Genomic DNA, 22,675 nt, shown 5'->3' with positions numbered 1-22,675 from the left:
AAAAAAATACATAAAAACACACCCCCACCAACACCCAGGATCATTTAGGTTGGAATAAACCCTTAAGAACAAGTCCAGCCATTAACCTCACACTGCCAAGCCCACCACTAAACCATGTACCCAAGTGCCACATCTACACATCCCTTAAATCCCTCCAGGGATGGTGACTCCACCATTGCCTTGGGCAGCCTGTTCCAGTGCTTGACAACCCTCTTTCAGTGAAGATGTTTTTCCCATATCCAATCTAAACCTCCTCTGGCACAACTTGAGGCTGTTTCCTCTTGTCCTGTCACCTGTTACCTGAGAGCAGAGCCCAACCCCCACCTGGGTGCAGCCTCCTGTCAGGGAGTTGTAGAGAGTGAGAAGGTCCTCCCTGACCCTCCATTTCTCCGGGCTAAACATCCCCAGCTCCCTCAGCTGCTCCTCACAGGACTTGTGCTCCAGACCCTTCACCAGCTTCATGGCTTTTCCCATACTCTCCCCATCTAAAACTTCTCTCAGGAAAGGAATGAAAGAAAATTTTACATGCTGTGCCTTGTGACAGATGATGGGTTTTAACCAGAAAAATATGCATTCCTGTTTAAGGACCTATCATGCATCAAGGCCAGGCTGGATGGGGCTCTGAGCAACTTGGTCTAGTGGAAGGTGTCCCTGCCCATGGTAGGGGGTTGGAACTGGATGATCTTTAAGGTTCCTCCGAACCCAAACCATTCTAGGATTCTATGCTGGATTTTTTGGTTTTAAATTCCTGTTTTCAACTTAAATTATCTATGTCACATTTTAAATTAGATTTTAATTTCCTCTAAGTACTTGTATTCCAGTTAAAGTTCCTTGATTGCAGGTACATCTGGAATGTCGCTCTATAATTCTGCGCTCTGGTATGAAGCAGCCTATTTTCTCATTTACTAACAGATTAACTTTCTTGGCCAATCATCCTGAGATATAAAAGAAAAAGCACTAGTAATCCCATGCTACCTAATCAAAAAGGAGGAGGAAAAAAGCATTTTCCTTGGGTTCAGCAAAAGCCTGTGATACCTTTACATTTATTCATAAATAAAAGAAAAAGTACTTAAAACTTACTTGAAGATATTGAATCCTTCCATCTTTCAGCCTGATGGTACAGGAAGTTGGCACACATTTTCCACAGCAAGAGCCAGGGATATCCTGCCTTCTGTAATTCTAGAAGGTAAAGGACATTTTTCTCGATTTATTTTGTTTTAACTATGCATCCTACATTTATTTTAAGAAGGATTTTTAGAAAAACTAAAATACAGTGGACAAAGTGATAGCCAGCAAAATGCTTTTTTAAACAGTAGGACTAGACTAGCTTAATGTAATTAGTTGCATACTTTTCCTTTTTTAAAAGGCTGGCATTAATCCTTGTACTGATTTATTATACAATGGAGAAAAAAGTTTATTTCCAAGTATAAAGCCTCCTGTGCCCACAAAATCCAACATTTTTTGACTATAACAGTTGCAAGGTCAGGATCACTAAACAACACATGACAGTAGGAGAGGGTAGCTTGGAAAAGTAGTTGGAAGTGCTTAAATCAAGGAGAAAAGGGCAGGATAATCAGTGGGGAGGGAAAGGGGAGGAAAAGGCTAGGGTGGAAAATTTGGACTATGGAAAGAAAAAGGAAATGGTCTGATAAAACAAGAAATTAAAGGGCATCCGAGGGGCTATGATATAATAGGGAAGGGAGGAAGGGAGAGGGAGAAAGGGAAGAAGAAAGGGAAAGATGGGAGAAAGGGGTAATGAAGAAAGGAAGGAAGGAAGGAAAGAAAGGAATATGGAGCCCCATAAACAGCACAGAAGGAAAAAAACAGTGGCAAGGAAAAGAGCATGGGAGAATGAGCAACACTGTATGGAGAGGAAGAAAGATAAAGAGTGGATAATGGAAAGGAAAATAAAAAAAACCAAACCAGAAAAGAACCAAGTTAACATGTGAGGTGTCCCACAGTAATGTCTCCAGCTGCTCCACATAACCAACAGCTGCTTATGATGAGCTGAACATTTTCAAGACAACAAATACTTTCTTCTTGAGTGAAGGCATGTATGTCATCCATATGTTTTTTATAGAAAGAGAATTTGGGAAAGGTGGGGGGTTACTATTAAATCATTGGGAAAAAACATAGTTCATTGTTATTTAGGTGAACTTGTTCTACTAGCAAAAATGTAAGCACCTAAAGTAGGTCGTAAAATGTCCAAAAAAAATGACCCTCCTGAGCAGAATATGCTGCAGTTGGCTGCACTTCAATTACCAGTGCATTTACTTTCACAACTTCAACATCCAGGAGAAAACAGGTGCTCCTGAGAGAATATGTACTCTAGTACATATCTGATTTTATCCATTATGAAGGAATTGCTGAATTGCTTTTGATCTAGGTATACCATGAAGTCAAAGACTTTGAGACAGCAAGGATCCTAAGTCTGTGTGTGAATCCCACTGGCCTTACAGGGATACATTCTGTGTCTCATTTGATATTTTTTACCCCTCAAGCTCCACAGATTCATTACAATGGCTAGAAAGGGATATCTATACCTAGACCTGCAACTTCCCTTGGGTAGCTGCACATCTCCCAAACACAAATTCATAGTCCTTAATAAGCCCAACTGGAAATGGCCTTTCCTTCAGGGTTTTTTGTTTAGTCTGTGCTTTTGGGTCAGGTGGGGGAAAGGAGCTGTTTGGGAATTGTGTGGGTGGTGAAAGAAGCAGGAGTGGAATGCTTCCCCATTCTTTTTACCACGTATTATATTGATTCCTCTACCTTTAGTTCCTACAGCTGGCTTCTTGCACTGAACAGCAAGAATGAATGTTTGTGTATTTTGTGTGTGGGAACATACATATGCATACGTGCTTCTGGCCACAGATTCATTCTAGTGTATCTGGTTTTTTTCATGGATCTGCCAGGTTATATTTTGTGGAAGTGAGAAAGATGCTCAGCACTGAGCTTGGCCATTTATTTACCCTTCAGAAGCTTGTGTCTACAATCATACCTTACAGGAGGGGTGATATTAGAGTTCAGAACCACAAAAAGCATTCCAGATTCTCTCTTTTCCCACAGGCCACATCCACATCAGCAAATAAAAGGGGTCAAGGCCAGCTTTCTGGCCCTGCAGACATGCAGAACACATATGTAGGACTAATCTGCATTGTCCACACAAAACAGGCTGGCCCTGGGTTGTCCAGTGCCCAGGCACTATTTGGAAGTTTTCTAGTCTCAACAGGCCATCTGGGACACTGCAGACAATTCTTCAAGCTAAGGGGTGTCAGGACATAATCTGAGCCTGCAGTTTTGCTCTATTTTGTTTATTAGTAGGGACGAATCTCTACAGAAACTTGACTTACTACATTTCCAGTCTTTTCCATTTCTGCTAAGGGATTGAAAATTGAACTCAACCAAAACACTGCCCCTTTATTTTCCAGGGACCTTATCCATGTATGCCTGTCCTGGACATCAGTCAGGAATCCCATATGATCATGTTAGAGATGTGGATTTTTGGTGCTTGCACAGGCCCCTGGGTTTGGTTGGGCCCATTGGACTTCATCCATTACCCAGGAAAAGGCAGAAGAGGAAGGGGCATTTAAGCCTTTTTCTGTGAAACCTAGCTGCTGGTTTGTGCTCTTTGGACTTGGGGATATTAAACCATCCTCTACAACTTGCTCAGGTCTCCTTCTACTTGAGGTATTGGTGTCAAAAGAGAAAACTATTTGATTTAGCAGAGCTGGTCAGGCCCTCCACTCACACAGTTGGTCAGTGAAGTAAAAATGGGAGATATTTTCCTTTGGCTTTCCCAGCCAAACTCATTCCTTGCAGGTGATGGCAGCAAAGCAGCAGCAAAGACTTCAAAAATTCAAGTGGAACTGATGGAGACAGTCACCTCAAATCACCTAAGGCATGGCTGGGAAGTGGACAGAAATACTAGTGAGCCCACCTATTGGACAATTCGGAATAGTCATGGAAAAGCCCTGAAGGATGGAGATCTGGCTGAGCTGCCAGTCCCTGGAGAGACTGTAGGAAAGGGGACACAGCAGGTCCTGTTGCAAATGATTTGCCAAACATTATACTGCCTTAAAGGTAAGTAATCCAAAATACACAATAAAATGTGCCCATGGAGCTGACAACCATGTAAAGTTATCTTTCCTGTGCTGTGGATTTATATCAGATTTGGTCTTATATCATCTAATTCATGGGAAGAAGGACACAGAGCCATGACTTCTCAGAGAAACCTGAAGAAAGGCAAAAGGTCCCAGAGTTATACCAAACAGAAATTGGTGTATACAGTGAAAACAGGACCTTCTCATCAGACAGTTCTTAATAAGAACATCCAGACTGCTCTCACTTACCTGTGGGCATGGTGGGCAGCTCACTTTTGTACATCTCAGAGTGTATTTCCGAGGCATTGACTGGAAGTAGCAGTCACACGTTGTGCACTGATCCACCATCAGGCGCCTCCCAGCCTGAAACATCAGAACCAGTTTGTCAGTGAGTGACTGTCTCTTCAGCAAAACTCAAATAAACAAGCCATTTTATCTAGGATAAATCTCTTTCATTAAATATCTCTTTCATTAAATCTTGCATTGTAACTCTTTGCTAGACAAACAAGAAAACCAATGCCCCCCAGTTTCCAGAGACCCAAACTTTTGCATCTCTAATTCCAGAACAAGCAGCATAGCACAAGGCTATTTTTCAATAAAGCCCTTTAGAAGTTCTTAATCTGAGAAATGGCACCAGCATTTCTTACTCTGTTGCTTACAAAGCTAGCAAGCAAGAAAGGAATCCTTGAAAGTCATGAGGAAGATCTTATCATGAGCTGTCCTGACTGTGTGGTTGCCAACAGTTCATTTTTTGACTGTAATGAATTGGTTTGCCAACAAGTTTTTATTCTTGAGCCACCACAACCCACAGATGATGGGCAGAAATTGCTTGTTATTGTTCTTGTACTAATACTGCTTGGAATCTCTAAAGGTTTAAGAGCTTAAAATTGAGAAAGGATGAAATAAAACAAAATCAGAAACAGAATTACTGATTGAAGAACCCTACTTGTCCATAGTTACAAGCAAACCAGTGGCTGAGCTGGCCCACAGTGCAAATTCCCTGAGCTCTTCCCCAACACCTTTTTTGCTGGATCCCATCACCTTCTCAAAGCAAGTAAACTGACATTTCAAATGTAGAGCAAAAATGCCAAACCATTAAATGGGAAACAAAAGGATGTGGGGTTAGTAATTGGATTCCCATCACTGAAAGGATTTCTAAATACAAAGTCTTTCTTCTGCCCAAGTGCAGAGCCTTTCATTTCAACTCCCAAATAACAAACCACTAACACTGAAGGGACAAAGTGGGAGAAGTCTATTCAAGATTTTCACAAAGAACTTCTAAAAGCTAATAAATAAGGTAAACAGACATTTCATATTGCTAGATTATGAAAACTTTGAGTTGTGCTTCAAAAATCAACAGAATGCCACTGCTGACTTCCTTTGGAACAGGAACTTCCCATGCTACATGCTGTGCATATCCTTAGATTCCTTTTTTTAATTATTACACACTAGTAAATGTTCATGGAACAAATGGAGCAAAAATAAGAAGCTGGATAAAGTAATTGTGTAAAGGTAATGCACTTGTGGGTAGTTTAGAGCCAATACTCTGACATATACCCTCAAGGACAAATGTTCTGATTAATGGATTTTAGCTACCTTCTTATTCTGTGCCCCAGGACAACAGAGACCCTCAGGCCTCAGCCACTTTCTATAAAGCACCAGCAACAGTAATGGCTTTTTTCTTGTTTTGAGGAGGTCTAGAAAAGAGATCCTCCACATACAACATGATGGAAGAGGCAATACCAGTGGGGGGAGATCTCACCTTGAGGCCTCAGCATGGGACTCAGCTTTCCTGGTTTAACTTTTTGCAGTGAATATCATTAAGCTGGAGCGTTAAGAAACCTCAATGGATACAGGCATGAGGATACACTCCTATTTCGCTATGGGAGAGGGATGGTGGGCTGGTTTTGGCTGGGGTAGAGTTAATTTTCTTCCCAGTGGCTACTATGGGGCTGTGTTTTGGATTTGTAATGAACAAATTCATTGTGATAATATAGATGATATATATTTTACATACACACACACACACATATATATATGTATATGGTGATAATATAGAGCTGGTTTTGCTGTTGGTGAGCCATTGCTTGCTCAGAGCCAAGGTCTCTTCTGCTTTTCCTGCTGCCATGCTGGTGAGGAGGCTGGAGGTGCTTGGAAGGCTAGGAGGAGACAGAGCCAGGACAGGTGATCCCACATGACAAAAGGGATATTCCAGACCACATGGTATTATGTATATAAAGTGAAGGGAAGATGAAGGAAGGTGTGGACGTTTGGAGTGATGGCGTTTGTCTTCCCAAGTCACTGTTATACATGATGGAGCCCTGCTTTCCTGGAGATGGCTGAACACCTGCCTGCCCATGGGAAGCAGTGAATTAATTCCTTGTTTTGATTTGTTTTGCTTGCATGGCTTTTTCTTTCCTTGTTAAACTATCTTTATCTTAACCCATGAGTTTTCCAACTTTTACCCTTCCTGTTCTCTTCCCAACCCCGCTGGAGGAGGAGTGAGTGAGCTTGGTTGGTGGCTGGGGCTAAACCACAACAGATGGATAGCAAATACTATATGAAACTCCAAATTTTTTGTTTCATCTCAACACTGGAAAGCATTCAGGCACCGGAGTGATGGTCCTAGGGCAGAACACGTGGCATTCAACCCAGTGACACGAGCATTGCTCTACGTGTTCGCAGCTCCACACGCACGTGTACATGTACACATATTGTGGAGTCAGTAACTGGATTCCTTGCAAATCTGGGAGATGCCCTCATCATGTTGACCTGCTTCAAACTGTGGCTGGATTTGTTCAGTTTAGTACCATAACCATACTTAATTCAGGCCTTCTAGAAGAATGCCTCAGCAGCTCCAGGCTTTAACACCACAAAGAAAAGGTTTATAAAGCCCCAACTGATATTATAATTGATATCCTTGTCGAATCTCCTAATAGTTCTGACATTCCAATGAATACAAAATAGATAGATAAAGTTGAGTTTATATCAAAAATCACTGTTACAGGCAGGAATACAGGGATTACTAGAGACATGTTGAAATGAAATCCTCACACACAAGCGCCTCAAACTTTAGGGGGCAGGTCTTACCTTGATCCAAAGTTTGCTTAGCATGGCAGAACTGAATGAAATAATGGATTGGTACATCTTTTCTCCTTTATATAACACACCTATCATGTGTTTTCTTGGCTAATGTGAAATGAAATGTCAATATCTGCTAACCCCTTGCAACCAAAATAACCTGCATAAAGCCCAAATCTACTCAGGTCTGCCTCAAAAATGCCACTCAGTAAAAGCCTGGGAACATAGATGAGTGATACAAATACAGCCACCTGCTTGGAATTCTGCAGTTGAAACCCAAAGCATTGTTAAGAACAGCAGAGTGAATGCAGTGCAGCAAATTACTGGAATATAATATTGGTAACCAGACATAAGACAAAAATGTAAAGGGATTAAGGACACAGTCAGTTACCAGCACGGCAGTAAAAGATTCAAAATTTGGAACTATTCAGTGCATGAGTTAATGCAGCAAAGTTTTCCCTTGATATAAAATGAAACTTGAAACCTGTTCTTAAAGGACCCAGAATAAAGGTTTTGAAATCCAGGAAGTAAAAACTTCTGTGGACAGCACATCTTTCCTGACCAGGACTCTGGAACCAGTCACTGGAGCAGAGAATAGTACAAGGCAAAGCTGTAGTAACGCCAGCTGCTCGAAAGTTTTCAGACATACAGTGAATTAACTTATAATATCTCATTAAATGAAGCTTAATTGAAAAGTTCATTCCTTTTAGACAAGTTCTAATATAGTAAGAATTAATCAAAATGTAGTTTTGTTCAGCTGAAACACTTCATAAATTTAATTATAAATTTGGATAATTTGATTAAATAGGAATTTTTTTTTTCAATACTGTAGAAGCAGAAATGTTTTGAAGTCTCAAAAATACAGGTATCTCTCATTTCACCTTCAAAGTGGCATTTTGTTTCAAAATTTGCTTATACTTTATTTTAAAGTATTTTTAAATATTTCAAAACACTTGAGAAGAAAAAAAAAGACTTTACTTGACAGATCAGGTAGAGGTTTTGTTGGAAGAGGAAAAAATTAGTTGGTCATGAAAGAACAGCATGCAAGTGGAGAGACAACTGTTTGCAACACAGAATTTATATATATATATGTTTATCCTATTTATTATATTCTATATATAATAATATAGAATATATATCCATATTTTTATATTCTATGTTTATCCTCAAAGAAGGTGGCAGGAGCTGGGAATTACTATCCTGCTTGACATTCCCTACAAGTACGGTCTCTATAGAAAGCCACAACTAGTTCTAAAAACACACTATAGAGGATACAAGGAGAAGGATCAAAGAAAAGAAGATTATTTCAGATTTTTACCACTTTTAAGCAAGTGTTCTGACAAGAAAGGCAGAGTTATTCCTTGGATTTAGTTCTCCAGGGAAGTAATCCCTACATAGAATGATGGATGCTTGATGACATGACTTTAGCTCTAAAATACTGATAAACTATGAAAAAAAAATCCAAGCCAAGGGAAATAGATGGAGAAATGTTCCCCTGCCATATCTCCTCTAAAATAGAAAGAGATTTGAGTAAATTCACCTTTAAATAAATGAAAAAGGAAGACATATGTTGACAAAGCAGGAATACAGAGGCTAAAAGTTAGGTTAAATGACTAAAAGAGAACCTGTTTCCCTGGGGGATGATGAGAATATTTAGAGCTCCTTGACACCAGAGGTGCTGCCAGAATATGGATTTAGGGAAACAATGGAGAATTGACAGAGCTCGCCAAAGATAAATTCGGCATAAATGAGATCAGATGCTTAACTCCCATCATTCCCACTGCCATGGGCTGGGTTAAACATGTCTTAATCTATCCATTAAATACACAGTTGAGGAAAAATTTCCTCAGAGGGCATATCAGCAGGGATCTTGAAAGGGAAAAGAGGTCAAACAGTGAGGAAGCTCAGCTTTCCTGTTCCTGCTAACAGCCACGGAGGGATACCTCTCCTTCCACACAGGTGGAGCAAGTCTCCATCCTTTTTTAATCTGCCTTATCCTCTAAACAGAATATGGGAAGTTTTTGCTTCCCTGAAGTGGGCAAGGATCATTTCTGAGATTAACCCTCACAGATAGTTTCCTGTGTGTTTGGTAGTCTGCAAACCATTACATAATGCAGATTATCACAGTTTCTAAGCACTTTTCTCAAGCACCCTTTCAAGATAAGGAAACATTACTGTCCCTATTTTGCAGAAATACTCACTGTCATATAGGAAGACCATGACAGGGTCATGAGCTGGACACAGACACGCTGAGCCCCTTGCCACTGCTTTTACTCCAAGGTCTCCCTTGCAGAGATTGTGTCTGAAAAAAGCTGCCCTTTATTCTCTCTGTGTATATTCTGGCAAGTGTGTTTCCTTCAAAAGCTCATTCATATATCTAAATCTCTTACCATCACAAGTAAAAGGAATTGTATCTTACCCCAATTACAGTGCCATTCAAAGGACAACCATTCAAGGGGACTGAAAAAGAAGACAATATTCCATTTAGCATTACCATTATAATGACAGTACCAAGATTTAATCAATCACAGGTATGACATTATAGTTCCAACTTGAAGAAATGTACACCAAGTTTCACTGTAAAGAGACATATCTGAGCCCTCTTACATTATACCTTGAAAGGCAGCAATATTTGTCAGTTATCCTTAATTCCACATCAAAATATCCCTTGCTAAGCTATTTTTTAACAAGTACATGGTACAATGTAAACTTTCCCCTCCAGTTCAAGCCTCACATTCTCAGGAGATGCACCCAGTTTTTCTGCAAGTTAGAGTGTGTATATCCTCTCCTCTTCCACTGCTACCTCCTCACTCTGTGGTTGCACACATAGTTGTCAACTAAACATGACTGTGAGTCCTCCCAGATTGAGCCAATTAGCCACATCTTTAGATTTGGACTTTGGAGCCAAGTCTATGCTAGGAATCACAGAATCATAGGCACATTGGAAGGGATGAAAGATTATCTTTTTCCAACCCTCCTGTCATGAGCAGGGATACCACTATCCCAGGTTGCTCAGAGCACCATCCAGCCTGGCTTGGAACACTTCCAGTGATGGGGCAACCACAGCTTCTCTGGGCAACCTGTGCCAGGGCCTCACCATCCTCACAGGGAAGAATTTCTTCCTAATACCTAACCTAAACCTACTCTCACTGTTTGAAGCCATTCCCCCTTGTCCTGTAACTACATGGTAAATAGTCTCTCTCCATCTTCCTTGTGGGCTCCAGAGCTGGAGGCAGCACTGCAGGGGGTTCTCCCCAGAGGGGGCAGAGGGGCAGAATCCCCCCTACCCTGCTGCCCACACTGCTTTGGGTGCAGCCCAGGGCTGGCTGACTGCCAGCACACGTGGCCAGCTCATGCACAGCCACAATCTCAGAGACAGGGAGGACACCACGGCTGCCTGCAAACTCCCTTTTCCTGGCAGGCACTGGAAAGAGCTTTGAACCTTCATAGGCCAAAAGCATCTCAAGATCTCTCAAATGCCTAGCAATGCAGAAACAAAGCCCAGTATGTGTCTCTGAAGCAATGCAAAAGAGCTTCAACAGCACATGGTTCAAAAGGAGACAGTGAACAGCAGCTGGGAAGAAGCTGGAAGGAATGCTGAGTTGGAAGGGACCCACAAGGGTCATTGAGTCCAACTCCTGGTCCTGCACAGGACCATTCATTTGTTATACACAAAACCTTACCACATCTGCAGGAAGGACAGCAGTCAATTATTTGGTTGCACTGCAGCTCAGTTCCCTCTGGGCAGGCAGGCACATCCATCTGAGCACAAGAAACATTCTTTTCCTGCACAAAAACCTCATTGTTCACCTGGACACAGGAGTTGATAACGCAGCGGTTGAAGGGGGATCGCCACTCTGAGCCGACCTGATGGGAAATTATAAAAGAATTAAATATAGGCAGCAGTGTTTGTGCCACTGGAGAGAGAGAAAACCACCACGGCCAGCATGCTGGTTTGCCAAAAGCACATTTACTGCATCAGGACCAGCCTGTTCTCCACAAATCCTTACTATGACAATCACTTTATAGAGCTGCTTTGTTTGTAGAGAATAGGAATTACAGGAATAATTCCTAGAGGTGGAAAATAAAAGGACAGGTCAAATAACATATGTAAAAAGCACTCCAAAGTAGATTTAAATCTGCATTTGTTGCCTGGTAGCTGGATGCACTGCATTGCTGTGTGGCTGAGCTGGCTCTCTTTCTGCTGGAGCCTGCTGCAAATGAGCTCTGCTAAGCCCAAAGAAGGCTTTGTCAATAGGCTCCAGACCTGAAAACACTTGTAAATGTAGAAGAGACCAGATCCAGGATCTGTTGATAGTTTTACTGATCATAATCACCCATGGGGTCAGATAAAATGGGAACTTCAAGTGCTATTTATGGGAAGGGACATCACCACAGATCAGAAAGAAGATGCTGCCACAGTTCAGTGCTGGGATGAGCTGGTCACTGCCCTGCAGCTTTATGCCTCCACTGGTACCATCCCAAACACAGTTCAAGAACAGTGAAAGTGAAAATCAGACCCTCAACTGCAGTAAATTCAAACATCTTTGCTCTCAGGCTACACTTTCCTCTCGTGTGTTAAATATTTAGTTCTCAGTTAATGACAAAAGATTTCAAAGAGGACACAGCAAGAAAGAGACTGCAGAGTATAACACAGTGGGACATTAAATAGGGCTTCTGAAGACTTGTTTTATGAAAATTATTGATCCATATTAAGAAATGCCCTTGTTAAAATCAGGGAAGAGGCAGGCTGCAAAATGATATGTTAAACATGTCTGGGGTTTTTTAAGACAGCAGCAGATTCCTTTGTCAAAGAAGAAATTAAAAAGTTAATACTAAATATGTGAAAGTGAGATGTAGATAAAGACACAGACACGTTATAAAGAACAGCACTTGGAGGAAAAAAATATGGGATGGCCTATTATTTTAAATATATTTAATTTACTGTTCTTGCCTTTGTTGAATCCAAAGCTCTACACAGGATTAAGCAATTTAAGGCTACTGAGGCTGGCAAAAGCTTGCCAGAGTGGCTGGGTTACGGATAGAGTGCTGAATAGACTGAAGGAATTAAAATTGTAGGGAAGAAAAAAACAAATGTCCAAATAGCTTTGCAGAGTGGTAGAGTATTTGCAGTGCATTTTAAATGGGTGTTGCATGCACTCACTTCCTGGCGGGTCTTTGAATCCTCAGAGAAGAGGGACATTGCTGAAAATAAACTGTTATTTTGAGGAGAAAACAAGTGTGGCCTGGACCACTGTGGTCTGATCTGACATGCAGCAATCATCTTCAGCAACCAGAGAATAATTCACCTTTCTATCCTCATTGATTTCCTGATATTTCAGTGTGTACCAAATAGGATATCCTATTTGAATAAGACTGTGAAAATCAAGCATTCCACTACCTCATCCACCTGCTGTCCACAGAGCAGTACAAATTAATCGGGATAATTTAAGCAAATAGCTGACAGCATTATGTCCCACTAACATTCCTTCAAGCTACCATTTCTGAAATCAGTAATTTTACACAAAACATATTACCCAGAAAAGGGTGGGGAAGGTTTACTTGTTAGAATCAAGTGGGTAAGTCACACGCCACTTGAACCATTGTTCCCCAGTGCTGCTTGATGTGTAGAAGAAATAGCTGGTGTCTTCTTCACCTCCTTCTGTGGAACATGAAACAATTCCCAGGTGTTTCTGCAAGAAGAGGAAGTGTCCACACCATTGGCACCTCACCTGATACAAAGGAGGATCTGCATCCCCCCGAGGCCGAAACCGCGGCTCCTCACAGGCAACCTTCTGGCACCTCCCACAGCACTCCCCTTCTGGGACAACATACTTGTATCCCTGTAGGAGAAAAGAAAAGGACTGACTGATCCAGGAACAGAAGACAAATGAGAAGATTGATCCTAAAAGGGTTCAATGTTTAATGCCAGCACCAGTTTCTGAAAAGGGGAGCTTGAAAAACAACTGTAAGGCCACACATTGCTATTACAAGTGGTTGACCCAGCTCAGCATCCTGTTAAACCTTTAACATTACCTGTCAGAAGAGATAAATTAAAATGCACACAACGTTAGAAGCAGAAATTCTTATCTCATTAGTTCCTGTCTAATCTGTATTTTGAAGACACGTTCACTGCAGCTACATGGACTAACTCGAGATGCTGTCCTTGCTCAGGTCATGTCAATTGACAGGTGGGCCTTGTGTAGTTTCTTTTAGCAAGCTGTAAAGACCAAGTCTTTCCAATAATACAGCCCCACAGAGAAGTGCAAAAGAAAAAAAATAAGTCCACCTCTAAAGTTGCCAGAATTGCCCTGCTATTAGGTAAATTTTGAGAGAAAACTACATGTGAATATATATCCAGTTTAAACAAGCCCACTTAAGTCACTGTTTTTACATACAACACATATATAGTTATGAGATTTATTTTTATTTAAAAATATTTTACATTATATATATAAATATATTTATATAAATACATATTTTATAAAAGAAAATTAAAAGGAAAAATTGTTTTTGTGGTATCTTGGAGATTAATCAGTACTCAGAACGCCCCTTCCCACTCCTGAGAATTCAAGGGTAGAATTCAGTCTGAGCACATCCAAATATCTGACTGCCCTGTGCTTAAGCAGAGAGAAAAGGTTGGTCAGATGTAGTCCAGGGATCAGTTTTGATTGATCATTTCATCTTTTCATACAATCACAGAATCATTTAAGTTGAAAAAGACCTCTAAGATCATCAAATTGAACCATTAACCCAGCACTGCCAAGTCCAAAACAATATAAGCCCATACATTAACTGCAAAAGGTATTTTAAAAAAATTCTAGAAATTAAGATAACATAAAATGAAACTACTATGCAACACTAGAGATAATGTAACTTATCAAAGTCTAACACTTAATTATGGAAAATTAAATAAACAGCATGAAAATTATCATTGAACAGCAGAACCTCTGATACATTCATAGAGCAGAGAACTAAAAAAATCTTGCGAATTCAGGGAAATTATAAATAGGTCAACTTAAAAAAAAAAAAAAAAAAGAAAAAATACCACAGAAAGAACAGGAATCCCAATTCTCTCTTTTAATACATATTCATCTCCTGAAACAAGTAACCAAATACTTAAACATTGGAGCATCTAAGTGAAAGAAAGCAATGAGCTTTACTCTAATTAGAAATAATATATTCTACATTTAATAGCCAAGCAGTCTCCAAGGGGCAAAACATAACACTGATTTCAATACAGAGTTGAAAGAAAGATGTTCTGCCATAGAAAATACTGTTCATGTGAAAAATGCCAATGAAAATAAGCATAATTTTATTTTGGTCAAACCCTTTGAACTGAATTACTGAAGTATTCCCAACTGCTCCCTTCCTTCATGAAACATCCTCGATTTGCAACATGAAGCACATTAGCAAACCTTGGTAATCAGTGAACTTTGATATGGAAGTGTATTTCATATAATATTATAAAATGTGATGCCAGAGTTTGACCAAGCTTGGGGGGGAAAGTTGTGTTTTGTGTTTTATGCTACTTTTAGCTGCTAAATACAGGTCTGAAGCATTGGAAGTATCACATGCAACTTTTTATTTGTGTGGCAAACTCAGAGAAGTAAAAATCCATGACATGTTTGTGTCTAGAATAAAGCAAAATCCAGCTGCAGGACCCAAATTTCACTAAGTTGGTTTGAACAGAGACATCTTAAGTGCAAAGAAGTGCTACACAGCAGACTCCAGGGGTGATTTGCACCTCTAAGGCACTGACAAGATCACAGAATCATAGAATGGCCTGTGTTGGAAGGGACATTAAAGATCATCTTGTTCCAGCCCCCTGCCATGGGCAGGGACACCTTCCACTAGACCAGGTTGCTCAGAGCCCCATCCCACCTGCCCTTCAACACTTCCAGGGATGGGGCAGCCACAGCTTCTCTGGGCAACCTGTGCCAGGGCCTCACCACCCTCATAGGGAAGAATTTCTTCCTAATATCCAATCTAAACCTCCTCTCTGTCACTTTGAAGCCTTTCCCCCCTTGTCCTGTCACTCCAGGCCCTTGGAAATAGTCTCTCTCCATCTTCCTTGTGGGCTCTCTTTAGGTACTGAAAGACTTCAATTAGGTCATCCCAGAGCCTTCTCTTCTCCAGGCTGAACAAAACCAACTCTCTCAGCCTTTCCTCACAGCAGAGCTGCTCCATCCCTCTGATCATCTTGGTGCCTCCTCTGGACTTGCTTCAGCAGGTCCATGTCCTTCATGTACTAATGTAGGGTTTGGACAGTTCAACCTGCCTGAGTGGCCCTTTTGGTGCTTGGTGTGTTCAAAACCTGAGGACTCTGCTTCCTAAGGGGAAGAAACACAGGAGATCACAGCTCCCAATCTCAGCACCTGCTGAACTTCTAATACACCCCCTTGAACCACCTGCAACAGCCTATGAGCTCCTTAAAAAGCAGAGCATCTCTCTGTACTTGAGGAATAAGGTGGACAGTGACTCCTCACACTCACAGATCCTTCACAGCTTTAGAAAATCCCACCTTTTTCACCTCACACAGTGGAAATTTGGGCCCACAGGAACAACAAAAGTTTTATTTTACAGGACTAAACCAATTTTCCTGCCCCAGGAAGGAAGGGGTGAGGCACCACAAGGCAGCCCTTGTGTTTGAACTCCCTCCTTTATTCTAGTGTTGATCAGGACACGTAGTTCATCTCTTCCAGAGTGCTAAGGCTTTGGCCAGAAAACTCTGTCCTGCCTGTTGGCCAACAAAGCAGGAAAGAACAGAAATTATTCCTCAACATAGCGTTTTGAAGAAGGCTCCACTGTTTGCCTTTTACATATTGAGATGATGGTACCTAGAGAGTGTTGGGAGGAACCAAAGACAATGAAAATGGCACCAGTAAACTGAGAAAAAACCCATTGAGATGGATAGAAGTCAACTTGAAATGCTGAAAGCAAAATCTTCAGTGGTGATGAGCCAGGACAATTCTGGAGACTTCCCTGGAGCTGCACTCATTTACCACAGGTGAGGACTTACAAACAGAGTTAAGTCTCTAGAACATTAAAGTACCATTTCCTAATTCCCATAACAAAATATGCTTTAAAATGCAAGCAGGATGTTTGAAATTACATCCCGAGACTTCCACAGATTTTAAATGAGATTCTGCACATCTAATATTCAAACAGTCTTCCCTTTACATTATTTTCTTTGGCCTCCCCTTAATATACGCTATTAAGCCATTTACTACCATGCTTTATATGCTACTTCAAAGCAGAATATTCCTTTAAAATACTGGAGATTAAAGTCCTAGCTTTTGCAGTCAATATATATTATAACCATCATTCACTATGCTTTTGTATGTAAGGCACAAATATTCTTTATTTTAAGTTAATTGATCAAGATGCTTGGAAATCTAACCTAATTAATTTACAAACATTTGGCCAGATGGTTTTGTCTTAAACACTCACCCCAGAAACCTATGCTCTATTGTTCTCATAATCATCTAATACTTTAAATTATCCAATAAATTCGTTCATTTAAATGAAATATCCATCTTTTTTCCATAGTATTTATTTACCTTACTCCAAAATTACAGATACGATTTTATTTGAGTTTTGCCATGCTAAGGACAACAGTACCATCTTTCATTCATAAACATGAAGAAGTTAGTACATATTATGGGATTTTGGGGTTTTTTTTTCCTCTTTTTGTGTAGCTAGACAAAAAAACTCCAAACTGTTTTCACAAAAGTCAGAGGACACAGTCATACAAGATACTGCACAACTTTAACACCTGACAATGAAATTAATGACCATGAGCAGCAGAGAACCTAAATGTCATCTTACTAATAATCTATGATTAAAGTATGTATTTAATGCAAATACAACTTTCAATGCCATTTAATCTGCACTGAAAAATAAGCTTTAAAGTCTATTCAAACTGCATTACAGCACTACTGCTATCCTTGATACGTATACCCATGAATCTGGAATAAGCAAAGGAAAAAAAAAAAATCTGAGCTATCCAGGTACTCCAACAGCCACAGTTTTGGCTGTACAACTTTGATACCATTAAAGGAGCAGAAGAAATGACAGATTCCCAAAAAGAACTGGCAGCATTTCCACCTAGTCTTTTTATTTGTTCCTAAACAGGTTGGGGGTTTTTTTGATACTGCAATGTCAAGGAACTGCAGCTCTGCAATATTTTACTGAATAACAAATCATTGATAAAGTTATGGCTATGAGGTGAAACACAGCCAGATATTTCAGATCTAGTATTTCATAGTAATTGCCATACTAGAAACAACAAACTGAAGGGATTCTCTTGCAACAGCTGAAAACTCTCACATCTACCCTCATGTTTTCACTGCATTTGGCAACCTCAGAACTTTCTCACCCAACTCTGCACTTGCAGAAGCATTTAGTGTGGTTTGTTAGTTTTTCTTCAATGGACTGGGTTTTTGTCTGGTCCTAGAGAATGATGCAGCGTTTAAGACATAGCAGAGGAAAATATTATTCAAAAAAAGTTTATATCTTGTTCATAGCTTCTCAAGTACACACACATATGTGCTGTCCAGCCTTGTTCTGATACAGAGACTATAAGTTAAATTATACTGAAATATAGTTGCATTAAGGCATTTGAAATTCTTTGAAAACCAGGGCACAATTATCTTAATAGAGTTCAGAAATGAGAATTGCTGTACAGATATTGGTTTGCTTAACTGAAAAATTCATAGTCAAATTTCAGTGCATGATTTACTGGTTTAAAAGACATAAATAAATTTAAAAGATAATTTAAAACTACTTAGACAATTCGAGGTTTCTGCCAGAACATTGAGTCTTGAGGTGCTGCACATAAACGCTCTACGCCCAAGGTCAATCTTTGCCTCCCAGACACATTATTAAAGATGTTACAACACACATTTGGAAATGTTGCTTGGTCAACTGTGTGAATTTTGTGGGGGCTGATGCAATATGTAGCCTTATACAAACCTTTTAAAACTCAGATTTGAAGAGCATTAACCAGCTCATCTTTGCTTCTGCACTGGGCAGTAAAACAAATTAGCTGCTTCTGTATTTCTGTTCATGGTTCAAGGAAGGACAAACTCATGGGGAAAATCCTGGGTCAAAAAAGACCTCAGAGAATACTCTGAACCCCAAACAGTTGCTCCACATGGACCCTGCACAGCCTCCTCAACCTGCAGATTGTGAGCACATGAGACCACAGACTATGGAGGAGCTGCTTCAAGTCATACAATCATGGAATATTCTGACTTGGAAGGGACCCACAAGGATCACCAAGTCCAACTCCTGGCCCGGCATAGGACAGCTCCAACAATCCCACCATGTGCCTGAGAGTGTTGTCCTTGAACTTCTTAGACAGGTTTGGTGCGATGACTACTTCCCTGGGGAGTCTTTTCCAGTGCTCAACCACTCTCTGGGTGAAAACCTTTTCTTAATACTCAAGTCATATTCCTCCACCAACTTTTTGTACCAATTATCTGTCTGTTCCTGCTTGACTAGCTATGTCAATATAACAGAGCAGCTCATACTTCCTTTGCAGGCTTCCAAAACATGGAATTTTATGGCATGTAACAGATGTCTGAGCGTAATAAAGGCCACAGCATGTGGTGTTATTACTGCTACAATGGGCTGAGCTGAGCAACAGACAGATCTGAAATGTGAACTTCAGAAAGTGAACTTGAGCTAGAACAGACATTTGTAATTGAACTTCAGGCATCATGAACACTTATTGTGCAAGTGGTGTAAATGACAGACACTTCAGGATGCAGTTTTTCTTTTATCAAAATACAAAATAAACTTGTCACTGATTTTCTTGGCAGCAGGATACGATCCTAAAGCAATAACACTAAAATCAAGTCAGTAATGCTCAGGCCCTCTTAGACTCCGTTCCCAAGATAATTTCGTTGCTACAACACTTATTTTCTATTTTTCTCTGGTTTCTCTGTAAACAAGCAGGTTTTAAAGCAATCATTTCAGATCCCCATCAGGGCTCTGCTGGCTAAAGCACTGTTTAGATTGTTTACTCACCCGAGAGCAGAACGTGTTACACACTTTGTCACGACATTCCATCATCTGAAGTCCCGTAACATCATCCCTCATACCAGTGCAAGAGCATTCCCTGCAACCATCTTCCCAGGTCGTTCCAACGGAGTAGATTATGTTGTTGTGCACACACACCTATTAAATGCAACAATTGATACATGAAAGAGCACACTGCTGCTGTAAGGGCACACTGCTGCCTCCAAAAGGCTGCATTTCAAGGTGTGAAACCTATTAAAAATTTTATGGAATACTTTGAACCCCCTAGAAATGCTACAGGTCTTAAAACTGTGGCCATTCTGTTGAGGAAAGGAAAAATAAAATCTAAAGAAGTTTTCCAAAGAATAAACTAGAGAATTTTATCTGCAGCCGGCAGAATTGCCTGGGGTCTGACTCAGTTTCCCTGTAAGTATAATGTGACACAATATTTAGAGATACCAAACAGTGAGTCCTGTAGAAGGAGTCTTGCATGCAAAACTTCTTCCAGCTAAATCATCTGACCTGGAAAGATCCTACTTGGGGCTAAAAGCACTCATTCTCTTGTATCCTTAGGCCATCACAGCTACCCCAAAAAGCAGTGCCATCCCTTCTATTGAACTTTCTATTAGTACATTTTACAGCACGGTGTCAAAGAGAAGAGCACCACTTATTTTCACAGATATAGCAAGTAAGTCCCAGAGACATAAAATGAATTATGCAAGGTCATGAACTACTTAGAAACAGGGAAAAAAAAAGCTAGAACTCCTGAGATGCAAGAAAATGTAACCCTATGTTAAAGTTTAATGAGAAGGCTCGCTTGCCCTGCAATTTCTCCTCTAAGCAAGCTTACCTTAAAGGTAGACATAGTATAAAAACTTAATAAAAGGTATGCAAAATAAGAAAAATATACCCTAGTGAAGCTTTAAAAGAGTGAAGTATTAATTTGGCAAAATCTTAAAAGTGGGAATATAGTTCTTATAAGATACAACACCTCCAGCAGTAACAAAGGTAATCGACAGTCACAAGGAGTTTAGGTCTAAGGTACACCAAATATTTCCATAAATTTAGTATGAAATTGGAAGAATATATATTAACTGTAGTGATGCAAAGACATGTAGCTCTGTTATCCCAAACCAAATTGGAAATCTAAAAATTACCGTTGAAATTCCTGTTTGAATGACCTTTAAGTTTCAAATGGTTTGGTACATATATATATATCTCAAATATATATGTATTATATATATATATAAGTATTTTATATATATATGTAAGTATTTTTTATATATATATGTTTATACTTTTGGGGTTTTTTTTAAATTTGGTTGTTCCAAAGCCACAAAAAATGGATTGGTTCTGTCAGAATAAATTACTGTAATAGAAGAAGCATCAGTATATCTTTCAGCCACGTGTAAATTAAAAGTGCCCTGGCACCATTTTCCAGCAGTCTCATCAGTTTGTTAATACCGGCTTACTTTGGTGCTGCCACTCCATGTATAAATGACACTGTCATCTGTGGAGAAGACGTTTCTTTTCCCTTACCCTGTCTGGAACGCAGGTGGTGGATACACAGCCACAGTCATTGGTGAGAGACGTGGAGAGATATCCCAGAGGGCAGCTCACTGTCGAGTTCCTACAGTTGCAGGTACACTCATATTTATCACAGCACTCGGTCTTCGTAGCAGTCAGCTCCCGATGCGGTGGGCAGGAAGGTCTTGGAATTGAGCTGCATGCTTCCCTGTTGCAGGCTACCAGGAGAAGGTGGGTACCATGTCAAACTCATGGAATTCCAGAGCACTGCTAGAGAACAAGACAGTTCTCTGGCAGCAAGGCACTTATTGCTACTGCAAGCTGTTGTAAATCTACTTAAAGACTAAGTAGTAACACAGATATAAAAGGCTCAGGTCAAAGACTGTGCTGCAGGTTCAGGAAAAGTTCCTGCCCTGCCAAAATATTCTTGTCTCATATACAAACAAGATGTATAAAATAAGCATAAAGGTCAGAGCGCACATGTCCAAGAGCAAAGTGTTTCTCTAGTCCTTAATTCAAAAGTGTACTCAGAAACTGCCAACACCCTTCTTTCAAGTATGTGAAATCATTACATGTCAGTTGGCTTCAAAATTAAACCTTTCAGAAAGGAAAAAAATAATGTCTAAAGGAAGTTGTCAGTGTTGCTCAAATGCAATGCTCCAGTCTCTCTCCCTGCTAAGAAAAAATATCTTACCACATGTATAATTTGGTCTGCATTCTCCTGGGTTGGTCAGAGCAATCTGCTGGCCAAACTCACAGACAGGGGCAGGAGGCAAATGACAGGAAACCAGATCACAGACTAAGAACAGAAATTGAGAGTGTTTAAGACCATGCCTGACTAGTCAGTTCTCAAGACCCACACACAAAATGCACATCCCCATTAAATTTTTTTTTCCTACACTCAATTGCTGTCCTAAAATATGAAGTATATTAGAGTTCAATAGGTCAGAGTTTGTTTTCAAAATAGCTTAGAGAAGAGTTCAAGCTTGGGTTATGGGGATTAAGGTTCTAATGTTATATTTAATGTACAAATATAGACCATGCAAAAATAGATACTTGAAAAAAGACCATTCTAATGTCACTTAGACAAAACCAAATTGCTCCATTCCCTTCCTCAAGTGTTACAGAAAGAGGGACAAAGTTGGAAGTGAAGGGAGAATCACATCCTTAGGAGCTCTTTCTTTTTCCATGTGGATGACTACACAGTCATTCAGTGGTTTCAAAAATGCAGCATTTAAATAAATTTTAAAAAAAGGATTGTAAACCTTAGGAATCTCTGGTAAAAGTACAGACAGAAGAATCCAAAAGTTTATGAGAACCTACCACACTCATACTCGGGGCAGCACTGGCCGGGGCCCCAGCGCAGATGAGGGATTTCACATGGACCACAATGAGCAGCTGGAGTGAGAAAAAAAAAATCCATAAAACAAGTTTGGATTAGAACTAGAAAACCAGGGCACCAAAACCATCAATTCAAGCCCAGTCATACTTAGAACAAAATGGATTTACGTTTGAGAGTTGGGCAAGGTCGGACCGTGCAGTTTATTTTCTGGTTATCAAGACACGTGCAAATCATGCAGGGCTCATCAGCAGGAATCCATGTTTCCATGTGCTGCAGGAAAAAAACCCAACAGATTGTTAGAAAGAAATCAAATATTCTGGTCACTGATATGTTAGTGATGGGAGTGTGTGAGAGTGAGCAACAGTAACTTGGAAAATCAGAAGCCTCTGTGGAGGGTTGGCTGGTTGCTCTGTTAACACTAAGAAACTAAGGAGACACATAATTCTGAAATGACTGTAGTGTACCAACTTAGCAAAGGATGTAAAGAATGCATGAGTGGGATGAGGAATTACTATTGTTTTAAGCACGAAAAATGTTCAGATGTTATACATGCAATTGTGGGCTATTGTGAGTAACAGTAGAGCAATTATACACCATG

General features: G+C 40.1%; 1 protein-coding gene across 1 annotated transcript in view; it reads right to left on the bottom strand.

Annotated features, from left to right (window-relative positions):
- VWF (von Willebrand factor) overlaps positions 1-22,675 on the bottom strand; it is a 133,020-nt gene that overhangs the window by 6,624 nt on the left and 103,721 nt on the right. Inside the window, exons 39-48 of the mRNA XM_064654293.1 lie at positions 22,245-22,347; positions 22,059-22,133; positions 21,430-21,534; positions 20,748-20,953; positions 19,218-19,367; positions 12,914-13,024; positions 10,865-11,048; positions 9,601-9,641; positions 4,350-4,463; positions 1,081-1,179 (exon numbers count right to left, since the gene is read on the bottom strand). Of these exons, the coding sequence (XP_064510363.1) occupies positions 1,081-1,179; positions 4,350-4,463; positions 9,601-9,641; positions 10,865-11,048; positions 12,914-13,024; positions 19,218-19,367; positions 20,748-20,953; positions 21,430-21,534; positions 22,059-22,133; positions 22,245-22,347 (1,188 nt within the window). The remainder of the gene's footprint in view (positions 1-1,080; positions 1,180-4,349; positions 4,464-9,600; positions 9,642-10,864; positions 11,049-12,913; positions 13,025-19,217; positions 19,368-20,747; positions 20,954-21,429; positions 21,535-22,058; positions 22,134-22,244; positions 22,348-22,675) is intronic.

Source organism: Pseudopipra pipra, chromosome 5 (assembly GCF_036250125.1).
Source record: "Pseudopipra pipra isolate bDixPip1 chromosome 5, bDixPip1.hap1, whole genome shotgun sequence".
In the NCBI taxonomy this organism is placed as follows: Eukaryota; Metazoa; Chordata; class Aves; order Passeriformes; family Pipridae; genus Pseudopipra; species Pseudopipra pipra.
Note: the sequence above shows the minus strand (reverse complement) of the source record. Positions and strands in the feature narration are given on the sequence as shown.